The sequence below is a fragment of the Solenopsis invicta genome, chromosome 6 (genome assembly GCF_016802725.1).
Source record: "Solenopsis invicta isolate M01_SB chromosome 6, UNIL_Sinv_3.0, whole genome shotgun sequence".
NCBI lineage: Eukaryota > Metazoa > Arthropoda > Insecta > Hymenoptera > Formicidae > Solenopsis > Solenopsis invicta.
The window spans coordinates 492,307-513,419 of record NC_052669.1 but is presented as its reverse complement, the minus strand read 5'-3'; the positions used below and the strand labels follow the sequence as shown (position 1 = coordinate 513,419).

General features: G+C 31.8%; 3 protein-coding genes across 5 annotated transcripts; all 3 read right to left on the bottom strand.

Annotated features, from left to right (window-relative positions):
- Positions 1 to 1,177: 1,177 nt before the first annotated feature.
- On the bottom strand, positions 1,178 to 7,196 carry LOC105205274 (cytochrome P450 9e2). 3 transcript variants are annotated; one of them, XR_005575111.1, is made up of 3 exons: positions 5,442 to 7,196; positions 1,921 to 2,082; positions 1,178 to 1,776 (listed from the first exon to the last, which is right to left on the bottom strand). XR_005575111.1 is itself a non-coding variant. In XM_039451106.1 (2 exons), exon 1 carries the CDS (start codon positions 6,995 to 6,997, stop codon positions 5,444 to 5,446), a length of 1,554 nt encoding a protein of 517 aa, XP_039307040.1. In that variant the 5' UTR covers positions 6,998 to 7,196; the 3' UTR covers positions 1,178 to 2,082; positions 5,442 to 5,443. The 3 variants fall into 3 exon arrangements, 2 of the variants coding, with proteins under 2 accessions (XP_039307040.1, XP_039307039.1); XM_039451106.1 differs by having other exon boundaries at positions 1,178 to 2,082; XM_039451105.1 differs by lacking the exons at positions 1,178 to 1,776; positions 1,921 to 2,082 and adding an exon at positions 3,495 to 5,118 and having other exon boundaries at positions 5,442 to 7,195.
- A 1,161-nt stretch (positions 7,197 to 8,357) lies between these two features.
- On the bottom strand, positions 8,358 to 17,092 carry LOC113002652. Its single transcript, XM_026130660.2, is given in 7 exon segments — positions 8,358 to 12,588; positions 12,590 to 12,685; positions 12,687 to 12,764; positions 12,766 to 12,817; positions 12,820 to 13,232; positions 14,678 to 14,698; positions 15,030 to 17,092. Coding segments are annotated over 7 exon segments (3,141 nt in total). The 5' UTR covers positions 16,586 to 17,092; the 3' UTR covers positions 8,358 to 11,663.
- A 334-nt stretch (positions 17,093 to 17,426) lies between these two features.
- On the bottom strand, positions 17,427 to 19,333 carry LOC105205187 (cytochrome P450 9e2-like). Its single transcript, XM_011174478.3, has one exon. It carries the CDS (start codon positions 19,037 to 19,039, stop codon positions 17,498 to 17,500), a length of 1,542 nt encoding a protein of 513 aa, XP_011172780.1. The 5' UTR covers positions 19,040 to 19,333; the 3' UTR covers positions 17,427 to 17,497.
- Between the last annotated feature and the right edge of the window lie 1,780 nt (positions 19,334 to 21,113).

Genomic DNA, 21,113 nt, shown 5'->3' with positions numbered 1-21,113 from the left:
CTGATTTGTTATGATACGTACATATTAAACATCTTTATGTTTTTTTATTTTGTTATTTATTAATACTAGACAAAACAGGTGCGCGCTACAAAGCTTTTAATCTTATATAATTTCATACAAATTAAATAATTATATAAGTAAAAAATAATTAATAATTAATTAAAAAATTTAATTAATTAATTTTTAAGTATAGTAATTTATACATACCCAGAAAAAATTTGATAAAACCGTTTCTTTAACTTGTTTTTTTTTTTTTTTGAAATAAAAATACCTTTGCAAAAAATAAAAATTTATTTGATTTCAAGAAATGATACACGTTATCAGCCTCTCTAAAAGTAAATAAATTATTTGTTCAAATTATTTGTTTAACATAAACTAATAATTTTTTAATTCAAAGAAAGTATTAACAGAAATATAAAAAATAATTTAGTTGTTCTAATTTTAAAACATATTTCTTTTATTTGAATAAAATTTACATTGCACAACCAAAATGTTTCTTTAATTCTAATAAAACAATCAAAAAATTTCTTCAAGTCAAAAAAACTTTTTTAACCGTATAGCAGTGCACGAATTTCTTTGAACCAAACAAACATTTTTTGATTCAACGAAACTTTTTTCTGGGTGTATAAGAATTAACTTTTGAAGTATTAATTATTTTGAGCGCAGTTTTAATTTTAATCTTATATTTGTGTGTTACAGTATCACCGCAGCTTCGTAGCTGAGTAACTCCATTCGTTGCGCATCGGTGAGTCAGAAATCAATTTTCGTATTATATTTAATGCTTTGTAAATATCTTGTGTGCAGGATTAAAGGAAATTTACGCTATTAACCCCTCAATATACATAGTCAAACTACGCGCTATCTTCGCAATGACAACCGCTCACGAAGTTAGCACAGCGAAAGAACCAATCGGCATCGCGGAAAAGCGATATCAATAACCTCGATATATTCTTTAAGTGCCTTTTTTGGAAAAAGAAAAGAGAAGAGAGAAAGAGAAAAGAAAAAAGAGGAGGATAATACTTGTGCATAATTTTATATGTTTTCTATAGTTATCATTTAAGTATTACAAACCCGAGGATATAAATGTTAATTACTCGACAACTTTGCTTTGATTAATCTTGTACATCAATATAAATATCTTCTTATCGGTTTTTTCTTTGAACAACCAAGAAAAATATATTTTGCATTCTTTCGTTTTTTGTTTTATTTGAAATTTAAATAAAATACAAGAACGCTCTATTTATTCTAATGTTTTGCAATCGATTTTTTTATTTTATTGCGGTAAAATTATTAACATTTAAATACTAACTTATAATTTTACAAATTTACGCAACATATTTAATTAACCAAAAGTAATTCTAATACATATAATGAATTCTTATTTGTTGGTGTAATGTTACTAATAAAGTATAATAGTAAACTTCATAATAATGTACAATAGTGAACTTGGTGAAATCTCCTTGCAGCTTGCTTGTTCCATTAATAACATTAGATAAAATATGATACTTATTTGTCCTTGGTAATACATCCAGACAAAAAACTATCTTCTTTACAATTGAAAATAAAATACCATATATTTTGTGGGGTTTGAATTCGCAATGCGCTACAAAATGGAAAAGCAAACGCTTCGTCTCCAGGAACGCAAATCTGTTACTTATATATGCATATTCTGGGACTAACAATAAGACCAAAAAGAAGGTAGGCTTTGCGATTGAGGCAGTCCTTCTTCTGATAAACCGCTCGGAATAAAATAATTCCGAAGGATCGTGATAAAGTCTGTAAAGTAGAATATAACTTGTTCATTCTTTATAGTAAATGGTTTTATACTAAATTGTATCGATGATAGCTTAAAATCTTTCGTGCATGATTTATCAATAATTATACTATTTATAAAATACATCAAAGTCTCTCGTTAATTACATGTATATTCCATGTCATTAACTGCATCATAAGGTGCTTGCCCATTTGTATCCGTCCCGATTTATCATAATTTCGTGAGCGGCAAAGCATGTTGAAATACTCTTCAAAAAAGAAAGCAGATACCTGTGCTACCATGACTGCATTCGCTTTGGCTCTCATAGCCTGTAAACATTATTTGTTCTTTAATATTTGATAAACAAGCAAAAATGATTTTGAAAGCGCTCTAAGCGTCAAAACGGACACAGCCCAAACCATTAACAGTCAATTACTGTTGACTTTGTTTCTACCGTCTATCATCAGCTATAACTACCGTTGCCAGATTTTGACTATGTTCCACTAGAAACCGCCGACTATCCTGTCAAAGATTGTCAGAGATCAATTATTCAAATTCTTCATTTCCTTAGTCCAATATTTTATGTTCCGATGGGCAGTAAGGAAAGTTCTCTCCAAAATTATCTATCTTGCAGCCAATCGGAACGTCACACAAGATTATCTTTCGACAATATGACAATATCAGCGCAATATCAGCCAACAGCTGATAAGGATATATATTATATTTGCGAAGGTCTTTGATAACCACCGATCCACTTTGGTGAAATGTATACTCCCACCGTTTTTGACAGTCTTCGGTTGGTAGCAATCGGTCGTAAAAAAAATCCTCAGATTTGGCTCCTCTGCTGATGACTGATTACTGCTATCAAAATTATCTTTTATTTACTTTTTTATAATACCTTCTCTAAATAATCCATCAAATATTCAATTAATACAACTAAATTGTTTTCAATTTAGTCAAATCCATGCGATCAAATTTCTAGTTACTTTGATCAGAATGCAAGAAACCAAATTTCATTGTTTTTCTATAAAAATTATGAGTATATTGTTTACCAAACTCAAGTTGTAATATTTCCATATTTTAGACTAATTCAATCAATTTTTTTTATTGTATGTAATATTAATTACGACTTTGAACTGTTGACTATTATTATTTACATAAATTAATTTGATTACATTAACAATTATTTTATCTCGATGTTTTACATAAAAATTTTTTCTCCTAATTAATCTCCTTTAAAATTAAAATAATTTATTTTCTATTATGGATAACAATAAAATTATAACTAATGATATATAACTCTCAGGACTCTCAAAAATCAAAACAATTGAGAGTAAGGCTACTGAGTCAGCGCGGATATACATGCGCAATCGAAATGTTCTTACAATTATTTATTCATTTTTAGCGAAATAACAAAATCAAACGAACGTTTTGACTCGAATAAAATTATAAAAATATCTCGCTTAATGAAACATACTACAAAGGAACAAAAACTTTTTGAAAGTATGTCATAATTTTCTAAAAATATTTGCGAAAGTTAATAAAAAAAAAAATATCTGTGTATCTATTATAACAAAATGTTAAATTTTATTCATTTTATTTTAGTCTATTAATTTACTGAAAATGTAACATATATTTTTGTTAGTAATATAAATTTTTGAAATATTGGAAATACCATGAACCGGGACAGGAAATTGTGACAGGCGCATTGTTCTAATGGAATGCAATAGTAGACGTAACATTCAAATTGTATACGTTCTATATTATATTATGTAATACATGTAATACATGAAATAACGAACTGTGAAAATATAATATTTTATGAAGCTGAATCCAAACCGAGTAAAGGAATATCAACAAACAGGAATGAACAATTTATTTCAATGAGATCGAACATTATTGCGAATACTGGATGCTGTTCATTTCCATTTAAATAAATTGTTTATTCGTTTGTTTCACTTGTAATATTTCATTTAAGGTCAATACAAAAATTATATTAAAAAGAAATTCATGTTACAAGGTACAGATCAATCGATTACGTGATACGTAAGAATCAATTTTTAATCATATTGAATAAAGTTTGATCAATATGTGTGAAAACACAATATTAAATGAAAAGTCTTATAGGTCATAGCTAGATCAATTTTTAATTCTTATTATATTTATTTTAAATAAAAGATTACGCGATCTTTAACGTACAAAGAATAATTTTTAAATGAGAATATTGTAATTGAAAATTATAACTAAAAGGGAAGATCAGAAGCGGAAACGCGTTTTTGAAATGCGAGATGTTGCAAACAACAGACTTTTGTGCACGTATTAAGAATTATAAATCCTAGCTTCAAAGAGCATTTCTTTTTCAAAAATTAACAATATACAAATATATAAATTTTGAAGTTATCGAATCGATTAAATACTTGACAGAAAAAAAAATTTAAGAGAAGACGAAAAATTACGTATTACAATGTCCTAGGATCAATCCACTTGTTTCCAATGCATTGACAGTATAAACATAGTTTGGATAATGTGCTTTTATCATTGTAACAATGAATACAGAAGATAGCAACTTTGACTAGTATTTGGGCAATTTGAACATTTAAACATTATAGAACAATAAACAATTGCTAATGCGATAAATAATTCGCATTGCTACGTTAGTAAGGTTAGTTGAGCAGTACTAAATTAAAGTATTTTCAGATATTGATTCAATGAACCAAAGTATATATACATGTATATGAAAATACACACATATAGAGATATAATATCTAAATATTAAAAAATGTATTAAAAAATAGTTAAAACAATATTCTGTAATAATAAAGCAACATTCTCTATAGCTAATCTTTATAGTATGTTTATTCTAATTTTACTATTTACATGTAATATTTTTGTATTTATATACAAATGAATTTTGTTTTTTATTATAGCTGTACATAATCGTTTATCGAAGTCATTTTTAATAACGTACTTGCCTGCATAACAAGATTTTACATAAACAATTGTGAAAATTCTCTTTTAAAAATTTAAAGAAGCAATGGAAACTTACAAATGACTATTACGACAGCAATAATTGTAGTTATCTACATCACAACAAAAAGCAATATAAATTGAACGATAATACCTCAAGATAAGAAATAACGGTCAATCAAATTTTTTCCCATCTTTTGACGCTATCTCAGAAATTTCAAAAAATAATAAAATTTTGTTTAATATAGCAGAAATATTCTTAATGCTAGAATATTTTAATGCAGAATTCTAGCGTTATTACTGGAACTTGCACCAACATAAGCATCTTCTTCACAAATAATTAAGAATGTCGAAGAAATGTCCCGTTTCATATTTTGATTCTATTGCTTACACATCATCTGAAATTTATATAATATTGCATAATATAGTAAAATAGCTGAATTTTGAAATGCCTCTCATCTTTATAAATACTATGATATTTTATTTTATTAGATCAGAAATATGCTTGTATACCAAATCTTTAATAAACTAAACTTTTTCAACAATTTTGAAAAACTTGAACATATTTACGAATGATAAACTCTATTCTTTCAGATTAGTATCATTTAAGACTGTTATCATTTATTAATTAACAAAATAACAGGAATTATCTTTCTAAATTAAATCATCTCTTTTATTTTCAAATTTTTTAAAAGTCATAGAAAATTAAAATTTTTCTTACATTTAGTGTATTCCATTGCTAACATTAACTCCAATAGTGTGATGTACACTTTTTCTTGGTAGCACCTCCAACCAGAAACCACCTTCAGGCTTCATATTGAAGCCATCCTTAGCAATCTTGAGTGGCATTGGCGTCTTCTTACAAGTCCTCAAATCGCAACGGGCCAGTAGATGGAAAAGTAGAACCTTTGTTTCCAGCAAGGCAAATCTGTTACCTATGCACATTCTGGGACCAAGACCGAAAGGAACGTAGCCCCCGCAATTGAGACTCTCCTTTCTTCGTTCACCAAGAAACCGTTCAGGATCAAACCTTTCCGGATCTTCGAAGTATTTAGGATCATGCTGAAGTCCATAAGTCGGTATCCATATGCCTTGATCTTTCTTTACAATAAATGGTTTTAATCCTGGTAACGCCGGCGGCAGCTCGAAATCTTTTCCGCACACTCTGTCCATTGCTACGGCAACCGGATACATTCTGAGAGCTTCGTCGAGTACAGCATCCAAATATTCCATACCATTAATAGCTTCGTAAGATATCTGTCCATTCGTTTCTTCCAAAACCTTATCGACCTCTTTTTGTAGCTTTTCTTGTATATCTTGGTTTACCGCCATTTCGTGAGCAGCAAAACACATTAATGTTGAAGTACTATCGAAGCCACCAAAAAAAAAGATGAATGCCTGTGCTACCATATCATCAGCGGTCAATTTTGCCTTGCCCTCTTTACTCCTGTTTTCCATCATCAGTTGCAACATATCAGGGCGAACGATACCATTCGCATCTCTGGTTTCTATGGTGGTTTCTACGAGATTTCGGAAGAAATCTGCTATCTGCTTACGGACAAATTTCAAATTGATCAATCGTGCAATCCAAGGTAAGCTTCTAAATATGTATAACTTTAATAGGGTAACAATGTTGAAAGTGGTGGCTTCTTTACCGTACACATAAAATTGGTTCTCTGGATTTTTCATAGAATCAACACTAATGCCAAAAGCGCAAGTAGCAATCACGTCATTAGTGTATCTGGTAAAGACATCTTTCGTTTGCAATATTCTCTTTTCCGGTGGCAATCGTGCCAAGTAATTGGTGAAGTCAACGCCACAGTCTGACATTAGCTTAAACATGCTTTTCATTTTGCTTCCCGTAAATGCTGGACTCAATAAAGATCGTACCTGTCGCCATTTCTCTCCGCGAAGGGCGAAAAGATTTTTGCCAAATAATGGCTCTATATTTTCATCCACGAAACTACGGTGGTCCATAAAATTGTCAAAGTGTTTCAACGTGATGGATTTAATGAGCTCAGGATCGCGTATCATTACAATTGGAAGAGTCATATCAAAGAAACCAACGTACTTGGCTTCACGATTTAGATTATATATTTCTTTGACAAGTTCGGCTACCGACTGCAAACGACAAATCGATGGTCCCATATTTCCTAGTAGAGGAAGAGGCCGCTTATGTGGTATGCCATGTTTTTTAAAATAATTTACATCTTTGAAGACGTAATAATAAATTCCTAGGGCACCCACTATCACTGACAAAGCAATTAAATATATCATTTTAATATATGTGTATCACCGCTGATTTGTGTGCACCATTTAATTTTGTGGAAATTGAAATCACTTCTTTCTATTTGTCAAAGTCAGTTTGTTTCTTGAATATGTTTTTGTTCGTCGTACTATAACAAGAAGAAAATACTGTAGCACAACGTTACGCGTCGGAAGCCAACGCTTGACTGCTGCTGCATTGAAGCAGTCTTTGTAATATAGCGATTCGTCCGATTCGTCATCGCTTACGCAAGTATTACCGAGTTTACGAGTATTTTGCGTCATCTAATCAATCAAGTATCACGATTATTCAAAATGACAAATTCTTATAATTGAGATGAAATACACTGGATTTGCCGATTTATTCAACATTTTCAAGTATCTGTGCGGGTTACCTGTGCTTTTTACTGACTGATAATATAAAAAATAATTTAAGTAAATTAATCATAATTTAATATGAAGCCATAAAATTGCATTAGATTGTCTCTTCCTAACGACAATGATCATATGTGATTTTTTAATTTCTGACAATGGACGAGATAAGATATTCTATTATTAAAATTGTTTTTGCATTGTTGAAATAATTTACGGAATTATCACAGAATGTCTCGTAAACATCTTAATTTTTTATACTATTAGTTGTATTTTTTTTTAGATTGCAAAGTAACTCTTTATTTATAACAAAGTTACAATTACAATTACTTTTTTTCGATAACTATAATTTTTGTGTAACTAGTATAATAATAACTGATTCAGTAGTTGCTTCTATAGTTATTTCACATATTTCGAACTTTTTCGTTAACATGTTTGCGTCCTTCACTCAGAATGAAGTGATAAATCATCTTCGAGAATAACTATCATATTAACATTAAACTAAAGCATACTATGGAGCATTGATTTACAATAATTTTACAAAAATGTTTTAATTTAGGAATTATTTTAATTGAATAATACTGAACCCATAAATTTGATAATATAAATTCGAACAGAGATTTCAATTCATTTTTAATTCAATCAATAATAAATCAAATTAACAAAATATATTAATGTATTTTACTTTTAAGTTTTAAAATCACTGTTATTTATTATATGCAAAATATTGTAGTGTATAAATAAATGTCTAGTACAATAATAGGTAAAATGATTAAGTAATGTTAAAAATGTTTGTATATAAAATACCAATATGTACACGTTACAAAAAATTAACAGAAAGTAATTGAAAAGTAACGATTCCTTAGTTATTGAAAGAAAAATACTATAACTAGTTATTTCTATAAAGTAACTTCTTTAATCCTCTTATACATATTGTATATATGCGTCTTAATAGATATATTAAGTGATTGCACAATAATAGCATCATCATGAATTGCAAAAAATTCTGCAATATTTCGTTAAGGTAATACGTCGTAACGCAGGAATTTTATCAAAATAAAATTTCTAAATAATATCTGTCACAAATTAAACAAATCTAAGTTTGAGGTATAAATATTTTACTATTATTTAAAAAATTGCTCAATTTTTTATTTAAAATGTTACATGCTGAATGTGTAATATAATAAACTTCATGCTGCAATATTTTTACATTATTATTTAAGAATAATTAGGCGTTTTTATAATTACTTATATACAGTAGAATGCAGTGATTTTTTTACTCTCTATCGTTCTTGTATTTTCGGAAAAGGCAAAAAAAAGATGAATTTTTGTGACAAGAGAAAATTTTTGAATAAACATCTACCCCTGCTAAAAAATTGAAAAAGTCAAAAAACTTGCTTGAGTGCGCAAATGCTTTATCTATTTCTATTTTCTATTGTTTATACACTTTTTGCAGTTAACACAACATAATTAAAACACTTTTTCTCACTTTTTGTTAAACATTCTCTTCAATATTTACCAATATTAAAAAGAAGAGTGAATTACCAATGAAAAAAATGTTTGTATTATGTTGTTAGCTGCAAAAAATGTGTAAACAATGAGAAATAGGAATAGCTAAAACATTAACATACTTAAATTATTTTTTTTATTTTTTTTCGATTTCTTTGTTTTGTTAGCAGGAATAGATATTCATTTAATAATTTCCGCTTTTCATTAAAATTTATCACGTTTTATGTCTTTTCTGAAAATATGTACTTAAACAAAGGTTTCAAGACTTCCGGATTCAAAGAACCCATATAATTATGTTATAATAATTTTGTCTACATTACAATACATAAAATATAATATCTTTATATATTCTTAGATTGTCATATTTTGAATACTCCTACTATTTAAATGCTTGGATTATTTTGGAATCTATTATAGAATTGACACGACAGATTTGCTTTTATAATCGTAGGATGTTAGTTTTCTTCGGGTACCACACTCAACTAAAAATTGCGCCACATTTCGAATCCGCTTTTCTGCAGTTTTACAGATGTCGAAGTCTTCTTGCACGGTTTTGAAATAGCAACGAGCTAAAAGCTGAAATAACCGATACATATTCTAGGCCTAATCAAAATGGATGATAAGAGTTCCAATTACATTAATTTTCTTTGTTAAGGAATCTCTCAAGCTTAAATTTATCTGATTTTGGAATGTATTTTGTATTGTTGAAATAAATGGAATCTAGAAAAACGTGTCTTCTTTCACAAGATACCGCTTTGCGTCTAGCACTGCGTAAAACAGCTTGAAATCTTTTACGCATAATCTATCCGTCATTGATTGCACCAGATATTTTCTGAAAATCTCATTGATAATTGTATTCAAATATTTTATTTTCTTGATTGGCGGATAAACCGTTTGTGCCTTATCAAAATCTTGTCAATTTTATTTTGCAACCTTTCCTGGATATCTGGATTAATGGCAATTTCTTGCGTCGTGAAATTTATCAGCGATCAGCTGGTCTCGAGACAAGCGAGAAGAAAAATAAACGCTTGCGATGTCATGTTCAAAATGGTCAATTCTTTCCTGGGCTCTCTTGTATCTCTGCTGTTCATCAGCTGAATCGTATCTGGACGAGTAATATCTTTTTCTTCTCTGATCTTTATAGTATAAACGACAAGGTTTATAAAGAATTGTTTAATATGAACATTCATTAATTCAATATTCAACAGACGTATGAGTAACGGTATTTCTTGATATATTAGATTGAAATTCATGTGACATGTTACAGATCGATCGACATCACATTAAATAATGCGTGATTATTCTTTTCTTATCGTATTTTTAACAGAAAATAATAACAACTTTACCTTTACTGTACAAAAAATATTTTTAATATGAGAATATTATTAAAACTGACAATTGAGAAACTGATGAGAGAAGGACTCCAAGTGTAAACGCGAAATGCGGTTTGTTGCAAAATAATAGCCTTTTGTGCACTTATGAAGAATTAATCTAGCTTCAGACATCATTCATTTTTTTTAAATTAATAAATATATTAATGTTAATGAAGTTATCGGATTGATGGACCACTTGGCAGAAAATAAAGATACTTATGGAAAAAAGATACTATGGAAAAAAGACATAAAGTTAAATGTAACGTTGTTCAAAGACAAATTGTTCGATGCACTAGCGGTATAAACACAGTTCGGATTAATTTACGGATTGTTTTACCATCTTAACAATAAGTACAGAAAACAGCAACATTGATTAGTACTCGGACAATTTAAGCAATTGGACAATATAGAACAATAAACGATTGCTGAGAAAAATAATGTTTCTTCCTTTGTGTTAAGTGATACAGTTAATTGAGCAGCATAACTAGATTAAGTTTTCAGATATTAATATACACACACACACACACACACACATACATATATAGTATGTACAATAGTTAAAATATTGTAATATTCTGTGATAAAGTAATATCGTATAATTAATCTTTATAGGACTTTTATTTTAATTTCATTATTTCCAAATAATATTTTTGTATTTTGATATAAGTGCAAATAGATTTTGTTTTTTATCAAAGCTATATAATTGATTATCAAAATTATTTTTAATAACGCATTGGCTTCTGGTTAACACAGCTTTATATAAACAATTATAAAAATATTTTGTTAAGAAATTAAAGAGACAATAGAAGTTTATAAACGATTATTTTGTCAGCGATAATTATATAATTATCTACATCACAACAAAAAGCGTTATAAATTGAACGGTAATATTACAGGATAAGAAATAACGTTCAATCAAATTTTGTTTCATATCTTTTGGCGCTTTCAGAGAAATTTCAAAACATAATAAAACCTTGTTTAATATATCAGAAATATTTTTAATGTTTGAATATTCTAATGCAGGAACATTCTTATTTCTTGAACTTGAAGCAACATGAGCATCTTCTTAGCAAATAATTAAGGATGTCGCCGAAATGTCCTGTTTCATATTTTAGTTCCATTATTTACACATTATCTGAAATATACATAACATTACATAATATAGTAACATATAACTGAATTTTGAACTGCCTCTCATTTTTATAAATACTACTTTATTATATCAAAAACATGCTTGTACATCAAATCTTTATTGAAATATAAACTTTTCATAAATTTTAAAAACTTAAACAATTTTGTGAATAATAAATTATATTTTTTCAGCTCAATATCATCTAAAGACTGTTAACATTTATTAATGAAGAAAATAACCAGAATTATCCTTCTAAATTAAATCAACTCTTTTATTCCTAATTTTTTAAAAATTATAGAAAATTAAAATTTTTACGAACATTAACTGCAATAGTGTGATGTATATTTTTTCTTGGTACCACCTCCAACCAGAAATCACTTTCAGGATTCATATTGAATCCGTCCTTAGCGATCTTGAGTGGCATTGGCGTCTTCTTACAGGTTTTCAAATCGCAACGGGCCAGTAAATGGAAAAGTAGGACCTTTATTTCCAGCAACGCAAATCTGTTACCTATGCACATTCTGGGACCAAGACCGAAAGGAACGTAGCCCCCGCAATTAAGACTCTCCTTTTTTCGTTCACCAAGAAACCGTTCAGGATCAAACCTTTCCGGATCTTCGAAGTATTTAGGATCATGCTAAAGTCCATAAGTCGGTATCCATATGCCTTGATCTTTCTTAATAGTAAATGGTTTCAATCCTGGTAACGCTGGCGGCAACTCAAAATCTTTTACGCATAATCGGTCCAATGCTACGGCAACCGGATACATTCTGAGAGCTTCGTCCAGTACAGCATCCAAATACTCCATGCCATTAACAGCTTCGTAAGATACTTGTCCATTCGTTTTTTCCAAGACCTGATCAATTTCTTTTTGTAGTTTTTCTTGTATATCTTGGTTTACCGCAATTTCGTGAGCAACAAAACACATTAATGTTGAAGTACTATCGAAGCCACCAAAAAAAAAGCTAAATGCCTGTGCTACCATATCATCAACAGTCAATTCGGCCTTGCCTTTTTTACCCCTACTTTCCATCATTAATTGCAACATATCAGGGCGAACGATACCATTCGCATCTCTGATTTCTATGGTGGTTTCTATGAGATTTCGGAAGAAATCTGCTATCTGCTTACGGACAAGTTTCAAGTTGGTCAACCGTGCTAACCAAGGCACGCTTCTATATATATATATAACATATAAAGGAAACAATGTTGAAAACGGTCGCTTCTTTGCCGTACACATAAAACTCGTTCTTTGGATTTTTCATGGAATCAACATTGACGCCGAAAGCGCAAGTAGCAATCACGTCGTTAGTATCTGGTAAAGACATCTTTCGTTTGCAATATCCTCTTTTCCGGTGGCAATCGTGCCAAAAAATTGCTAAAGTCGGCACCAGTCTGACATTAGCTTAAACATTCTTTTCATTTTGCTTCCCGTAAATGCTGGAATAAAGATCGTACCTGTCGCCATTTTTCTCCGCGAAGGGAGAAAAGATTTTTGCCAAATAATGGCTCTATATTTTCATCCACGGAACTACCGTGGTCCATAAAATTTTCAAAGTGTTTCAACGTGATGGATTTAATAAGCTCAGGATCGCGTACCATTATAACTGGAACAGTTACATAAAAAAAACCGTGGTACTTGGTTTCATGATTTAGATTATAAATTTCCTTGACAAATTCAGCTACCGACTGCAAGCGATAAATCGATGGTCCCATGTTTCCCAGTAGAGGAAGAGGCCGCTTATGTGGTATGCCATGTTTTTTAAAATAATTTACATCTTTGAAGACGTAATAATAAATTCCTAGAGCACCTGCTATCACTGACAAAGCGATTATATATATCATTTTGATATATATGTATCACTTCTGACTAGCGTGCACCATTTAATTTTGTGGAAATTGAAATCAGTTCTTGCTATTTATCAAAGTCAGTTTGTGAATCGAATGATTTTATTTGTCGTGCTATAGCAAGATGATAGCGTAGCACAATGTTACGCGTCGGAAGCCGACGGTTGACTGTTGCCGCGTTGAAGCAGTCTTTGTAATATAGCGTCCAATTCGTTATCGCTTACGCAAGTGTTAGCAAGTCAGCGAATATTTTGCTTTAATTCGGTAACGAGTCAGAAGATAAAATAACAAAATTTCTTGTCTCCAGCAATGGAGATCTATTATCCATACACATTCTAGGACTAATTAGAATGGATGAAAAAGTTCAAATTACATTGATCTTCTTCGTCAAGGAATCTTTCAAGTTTAAATTTATCTGCTTCTGAAAAGTACTTCGGATTGTTGAAGTAAACGGAACTCAGAAAAACGTGTCTTCTTTCACAAGATACGGCTTTGCGTTTAGCACTACAGCAAACAATTAGAAATCTTTTACGCATAATCTATCCGTAATTGATTGCACCGGATATTTTCTGGAAGTCTCATTGATAACTGCGTTTAGATACTTTATTTCGTTGATTGCTTCGTATAATGGATGATCATCCGTTCGTGTCTTCCAAAATTCTGTCAATTTCATTTTGCAGCTTCTCTTAGACATCTGGATTAACAGCAATTTTGTGATCCGCAAAACTCATTAGCGTCGAGCTAGTATCGAACTTATTGTTAGTGAAAATTTAAAAGCGCAATTCAAAAATACAAGCGAGTATTACGATAGCAATTGTTTAATTAACCTATAACAAAAAGCTTTACAATTTAAAAATTTAAATGCTAACAGTAACACGGTCATAATAACGTGAAAGAAGAAATAATGCTCAATAAAATTCTTTTTAACAAATAAATTTACATGAGGTAAGACTCACGATTATAAAAGCGTAATCACATTTATTAAAAAATATTTTATTTTATATTTTTAATCTCTCGACGACAAATTTTTTTTTTGATCCTCAGTTTTTTTACAATTTTCTAAAAAAATTACATAAGATAATATGAAGATTTTTTAAGATTAGGAGGGATCGTAAAGATGCATGTAAGAATAAAAATAATTAAATTGATAGCAATTCAATTTCATGATATTATGTTCAGGGTTCTTCTAAAAAAAGTTGTGTTTTAAGTCCGGCAAACACTTGGCGCGCAGTTTGGAAAATCTCGTAAATGTTTATAAATTTACCTAGAAAATTAACATTAAGAATTACTTTCGATTGATATTAACACTTTTCATTATTATAATACGACTATATTCAATATGCCCAAAATATTCTAATATTAATACTCTACAGGAATATCATTATTTCTGGAACTTGTAGCAACATAACCATCTTCTTGACAAATAATTAAGAATGTTGAGGAAAGATTCTGTTTCATGTTTTGGTTTCATTGCTTGATCTGAAATTTACATAAAATTATATTATATAATAGCGTATATCTGTATGTCAATTACCTCTCATCTTTGGAAATACTAATTTATTTTAAATTATTATATTAGAAAATATGATTTAATATCAAATTTTTATTAAACTAAAAGATTGTTTATAAATTTTGAAAAATTTGAACAATTTTATGAATTAAAAAAAATTTTTTTTTTAGATTAAAATTATCATAAGACTGTTATCTTTCATTAATTAAAAAAACATTAGGGGAATTACTATTCAGAATATTAAAATATCTCTTTTAAATCCAATTTTTTTAAGCTATAAAAAATTTAAATTTTTCTTACATTTGATGCGTTCGACTGCTAAGATTAAATGCAACAGTGTGATGTACACTTTCTCTTGGTACCATCTTTAGCCAGAAACCACCTTCAGGCGTCATAGTAAAACTACCCTTAGCGAGCTTGAGTGGCATTGGCGTCTTCTCACAGGTTTTCAAATCGCAACGAGATAGTAAATGGAAAAAGAGGACCTTTGTCTCCAGCAAAGCGAATCTATTACCTATGCACATTCTGGGACCAAGACCGAAAGGAATGTAGCCCCCACAATTAAGACTCTCTTTTTTCCGCTCACCGAGAAACCGTTCCGGATCAAACTTTTCCGGATCTTTGAAGTATTTAGAATCATGATGAAGTCCGTAAGTTGGTATCCATATGCATTGATCTTTCTTTATAGTAAATGTTTTCATTCCTGGTAACGCCGGCGGTAGCTCGAAATCTTTTCCGCATACTCTGTCCGTTATTACGGCAACCGGATACATTCTTAGAGCTTCGTTGATTACAGCATCCAAATATTCCATGCCGTTAATAGTTTCGTAAGATAGTTGTCCATTTGTTTTTTCCAAGACTTGATCAACTTCTTTTTGTAGCTTCTCTTGTATATCTCGGTTTACCGCGATTTCATGAGCAGCAAAACACATTAACGTTGAAGTAGTATCGAAGCCACCAAAAAAAAAGCTGAACGCCTGTGCTACCATATCATCGACAGTCAATTCTGTCTTGCCCTCTTTACCTTTGTTTTCCATCATCAGTTGTAACATATCAGGGCGAACGATACTATTCGCATCTCTGGTTTTTATGGTGGTTTCTATAAGGTTTCGAAAGAAATCTGCTTTCTGCTTATGAACAAGTTTCAAGTTGATCAATCGTGCCAACCAAGGAAAGAATCTAAACATGTATAGCTTTATTAATGCAGCAGTGTTAAAAGTAGTCGCTTCTCTGCCGTATACATAGAACTCATTCTCCGGGTTTTTCATGGAATCAACACTGATGCCGAAAGCGCAAGTAGCAATCACGTCGTTAGTATACCTGGTGAAAGCGTCTTTCGTTTGCATTATCCTTTTCTCCGGTGGCAATTGCGCCGAGTAATTGCTGAAGTCGGTGCCACAGTCTGACATAAGCTTAAACATGCTTTTCATTTTGCTTCCCGTAAATGCTGGACTCAATAAAGATCGTACCTGCCGCCATTTCTCTCCGCGAAGAGCGAAAAGATTTTTGCCGAATAATGGCTCTACATTTTCATCCACGACATTATAGTGTTCCATGAACATGTCGAAGTGTTTCAATGTGATGGATTTAATAAGCTCGGGATCGCGAATCATTACAATTGGAAGAGTCATATCAAAAAATCCAACGTACTTGGCTTCATGATTTAGATTATAAGTTTCCCTGACAAGTTCGCCCATCGATTGCTGACGGAAAATCGATGGTCCCATATTTCCCAACAGCGGAAGGGACGGCTTATGTGGTATGCCATGTTTTTGAAAATAATTTAAATCTTTGAAAATGTAGTAATACAAGCTTAGAGCACCTACTGTCACCGATAAGACGATTATATATATCATATTAGTATATAATGGGTCACCGATTACTAATGTACAGTATGTAGTTTTGTGAAAACTGAAATCAGTTTTTGCAATTTTTCATAAACTGTTTACTTCTCAAATGTTTCTATTTGTGATGCTATTAATAAGAAAAGAATACCGTCGCACAACGTTACCCGTCGGAAGCCGACAGTCGACTACTGTTGCACTGAGGCAACCTTTCTAATATAGCGTTCTGTTCGTCATCGCTTACGCAAGTGTTACCAACTTAACTAGTATACTTCGCGTCACCTTATCATAAGTATCATCATTGTTATCAACATGATAAATCTTTAGAACAGACATGAAATGTACTGCATTTATTTACTATTTTTTAATAATTTTGCCATTTTATTTGCGCCTTTGTTTATCATTGATGTATATAATATCATTTATATCTGTTAGCAAGAATTTGTACAAAGTCACAGAATTTTATTAAATTGTCTATTTCTAACGGCTTTAACCATAATTACTCTTTACTTAATTTTTGACAATAAAAAAAAAAAAAAAATATATATATATATATATATATATATTTATTTATTACAATAGACAACATTATTATGATATTATATATATATATAAATTATAATGTTATGAGAGTCCGAATCTCGGTGGCGTTTTCCCCCCACTCGGAGAGGTAGGACATGCATAAGGAAATGGACCAATCAATTTCATTTTGCAGCTATATAAGAATATCTGCTTTCCGCTTAAAAAACGGCATATCATCGCGTGCGGAGTGGGAGAAAACGCTATCGAGATCCGGATTCTGGTTATCTATATTGTTATTAGTGATACAATGTGTTCGTAATATCTTTATATATTTGTATACGTTTTCATATTTTGAATGTTATTAACCGTATCCTTGAATTAGTTTGCAATCTAGAATGAACACTAGTTTGCTTTTGTAATCGTAGGCTCTTGGTTCTCTCTGGGTACAACGCTCAACCAGAAACCGCCTTCGATTCGCATTTGGAATCCTCCTTTCTGTAGCTTTGCAGATATCAAAGTTTTCTCGCACGGCTTTAATTGGCATCGAGCCAGAAGGTGAAAGAATAAAATCCTCGTCTCCAGCAATGCGAATCTATTGCCGATACACATTCTCGGGCCTAATCCAAATGGATGATAAGCGTCAAAATTGCACTGATCTCCCGCGTCGAGGAATCTCTCAGGTTTAAATTTATCCGGTTCTGGAAAGTATTTCGGATCGCGTTGAAGCGCGTAAAATGGGATCCAGAGTCTCGTATCTTTTTTCACAAGATACGGCTTTGCGCCCGGCAGTGCGGCAGGTAGCTCGAAGTCTTTCACGCATAATCTATCCGTCATTATTTGTGCCGGATATTTTCTGAGAGTCTCGTTGATAACTGCGTTTAGATACTTCATTCCGTTGATCTCCTCGTAAGACGGATGACCGTTCGTGTCTTTCAAAACCTTATCGATCTCATTGTGCAGCTTCTCCTGGACATCTGGATTAACAGCAATTTCGTGCGCCGCGAAACTTATCAGCGTCGAGCTGGTATCGAACCCAGCGAGAAAAAAAATGAACGCCTGCGATGTCATGTCCAAAATGGTCAATTCTTTCCCGGGTTCCCTTTTACCTCTACCGTCCATCATCAGTTGAATCATATCTGGACGAGTAATACCTTTCTCATCTCTGGTCCTTATAGTGTTAGCTACGAGATTTACAAAGAATTCTTTAGTACGGTCATCCATTAACTTAATGTTCAACAGACTTACGAGTGACGGCATATGTTGATGCAGCATGATTTTTATAATATTAATCACTCCAAAATCTACCGCTTTTTTACCGAAGACATAAAAATTATTTTCCGGATCTCTCATCGAATCCACGTGAATACCAAAGGCGCATGTGGCGATCACGTCGTTAGCGTACCTCGTGAATATGTCTCTCATTTCCATAACGCGTTTGTCCGACGATACGTTTATCAAGTACTCCGAAAAATTCACAGCGCACTCGGACATCAATGGAAACATGGCTTTCATTTTGCTAACTGTAAAAGCGGGACTCAAAAGCACTCTCATTTCGCGCCACTTATCGCCGCGAAGAGCGAGTAGATTTGTTCCGAAAAGCGGATCTTGAGCCTCATTGCCGAAAAAGAGATGATCTTGGAAGGCGTCAAAGTTTTTGATTGCAACAGATTTAATCAGTTCGAGATCGCGAATCACTAGGACTATTTGTGAGAAATTAAAAACGCCAATGTACTTAGCATCGGAATGCACTTTATATATATCTTTAATAACTTCGGCGAAGCTTCTTGGACGGATGAAAATTCTCCAAAGCCATTCCAAGGAGGAAAATTGTTTTGCCTGTGGAATTCCGTGTTGCTGAAACACATTTGCATTTTTGCGGAACGAGTAATAATAAATGGCCAGTATGCCGGCTAATATTGATAAGACTATCGTCCAGTACTCCATGATAGACGGTTCAATCGGAATACGCGATTACTCCTTTCGTTCGAGATAAAGTTAAACACTAGTGTCGTGAAAGTTCATGTCAATATCACTGTTTGCAGTTGTGTGAGGCACCCTCAGGTTATAATCCAATGCAATATGTTGAACGTGATTGTTTTATCAAGTCAAAGCGATCTGCTCGCTTGAAATCCTCGCACACGACTGCTCGTCCCGAGTTGTTTGGCAAATGGTTCGTCGCAACTTCATGACGTCATCACTTAAGAGAGAAAACAGGAAAAATAATACTTTGTTGCTCTGTATAACGAGATGTAAATAAGATTTAGATAAGAATGATTAATTTAGGTATATGTATATAAAACGTGTTTTTGATAGATAAAATGTTCATAAAATATTTAAAATTAAAATTAAATAAATAAATAAATGAAATATAATAATAATATGATTTATTAAATATAAAATCTTATATAATCGTTAATTGGTAGTGTGCAGCTGATGCTTTCTATCGGCCTTGCAACGGCCTTGATGATCTCACGAACAGAAAACTCTCATAGCAACGGATTACATGGTATGCGTCATATGATAAATGTCATTTATCGTATAACGCGCATACCATATAGGTAATTTGTTGCTATATGAGAGTTACCGAATGTTCACCATGCGAATATTATGTAGAAGCCAAATTAAGCGCGCCGCTTTATTGGTGCCAGCGTACGACCGATTGAGCATCACTAATGCCACGTATTTGATCCAATGGCGTAAATTCTTCGATATAAAGGAAAGAGACGCATTATTTATTCGTGATAATTCATTTTTAGTCTTTAATATTAATGATGCAAATTTGAAAATTTTTTCTGCTTGTATTTGAGAATTAATCCGAGCGACAAACGTTGTGAAAACAGTACGTTTGTATATCTGAATTCATCTTCATACGATATGATATATAAGACCAATATACAACGAAACATAATCATGCCTTTGATGCGAACTGACTTACCGCATTTGTACATTCGAGTTCATGCAAATTGAATTACGTTATTCGCAAGTTTGCTTTGATTTTCAGTCACACTATCAACAATTAGATCTAAAATAAATACATTTCACTGCAAAATCAAAGGTCGAAGAATCAACATTGAAATGATAGAAGTGATATAATCGCGCCATGGATATTTGTTGCATACTTTTTACATACTAATAAAACCATGGCAAATAAGAAATTTTCTTACGATTGATCTTACTTGCACATTAAATATACAGGATATAAGAAATGCGAGTCGAAAGATCCTATACCATTTTACAATTTTCGTAATAGTTAACGAATTATTAATTTATAGTAATAGCCAAATTTGCCCGGCCTACCGCTAAATCTAAGTGTGCGAAAAGATACGACCGCTTGGCCATTTAATCACCCATTTAATCATCGTTATTAAATGCACAAGTTAGTTGCAGGTATATTCTACGCGTCGCTCTAATGCCGCGAATAAACAACTTTTGCGCGTTTAGCAACCTCCATTGCTGAACGACCGCATTTTATTGCGCACTTACAATTAGATTTGGCATTAGATCGGGCGCTCTCGGCTGTCTTTATAAATTAATAACTTGCGAAAATCGTAAAATGATAAAGGGACTTTGATTTAGTCCGTCTATCGGCATATGACTGCTTGGTCATTTCTTATGGAACACCTTGTATATATAAAAGTATCGTTTCTATAAAAGAATCTGTATTAAGAAGAATTTTTATTTCATATATCAAGTATAAGATGTAATTTCTCATTAATGAAAAATTTAATTTTTTCTCTTAATAATTCATTCGATTTTCAAAAACATCTCGAAAGCGTAAAAAATGTACGTCTATTTTGAAATCTAATTTACCTCTTATTCTCGCGGAAAAACAAGATTTTGACCAAAAGTTTGGTCTATCTAGCGCGAGAGAGTAAGCGCAAAAGTAAGAAAGAGTAAGAGAAATGAAAAGGAGGGAGATGGGAGAATGCACGGAAAGGGACGGAGGGAGAAAGAACAGGAGAGGGCTGGCGGAACAAAATTCATTTGGCCAAATTAAACAGAGTTTAGCAATTTGCGC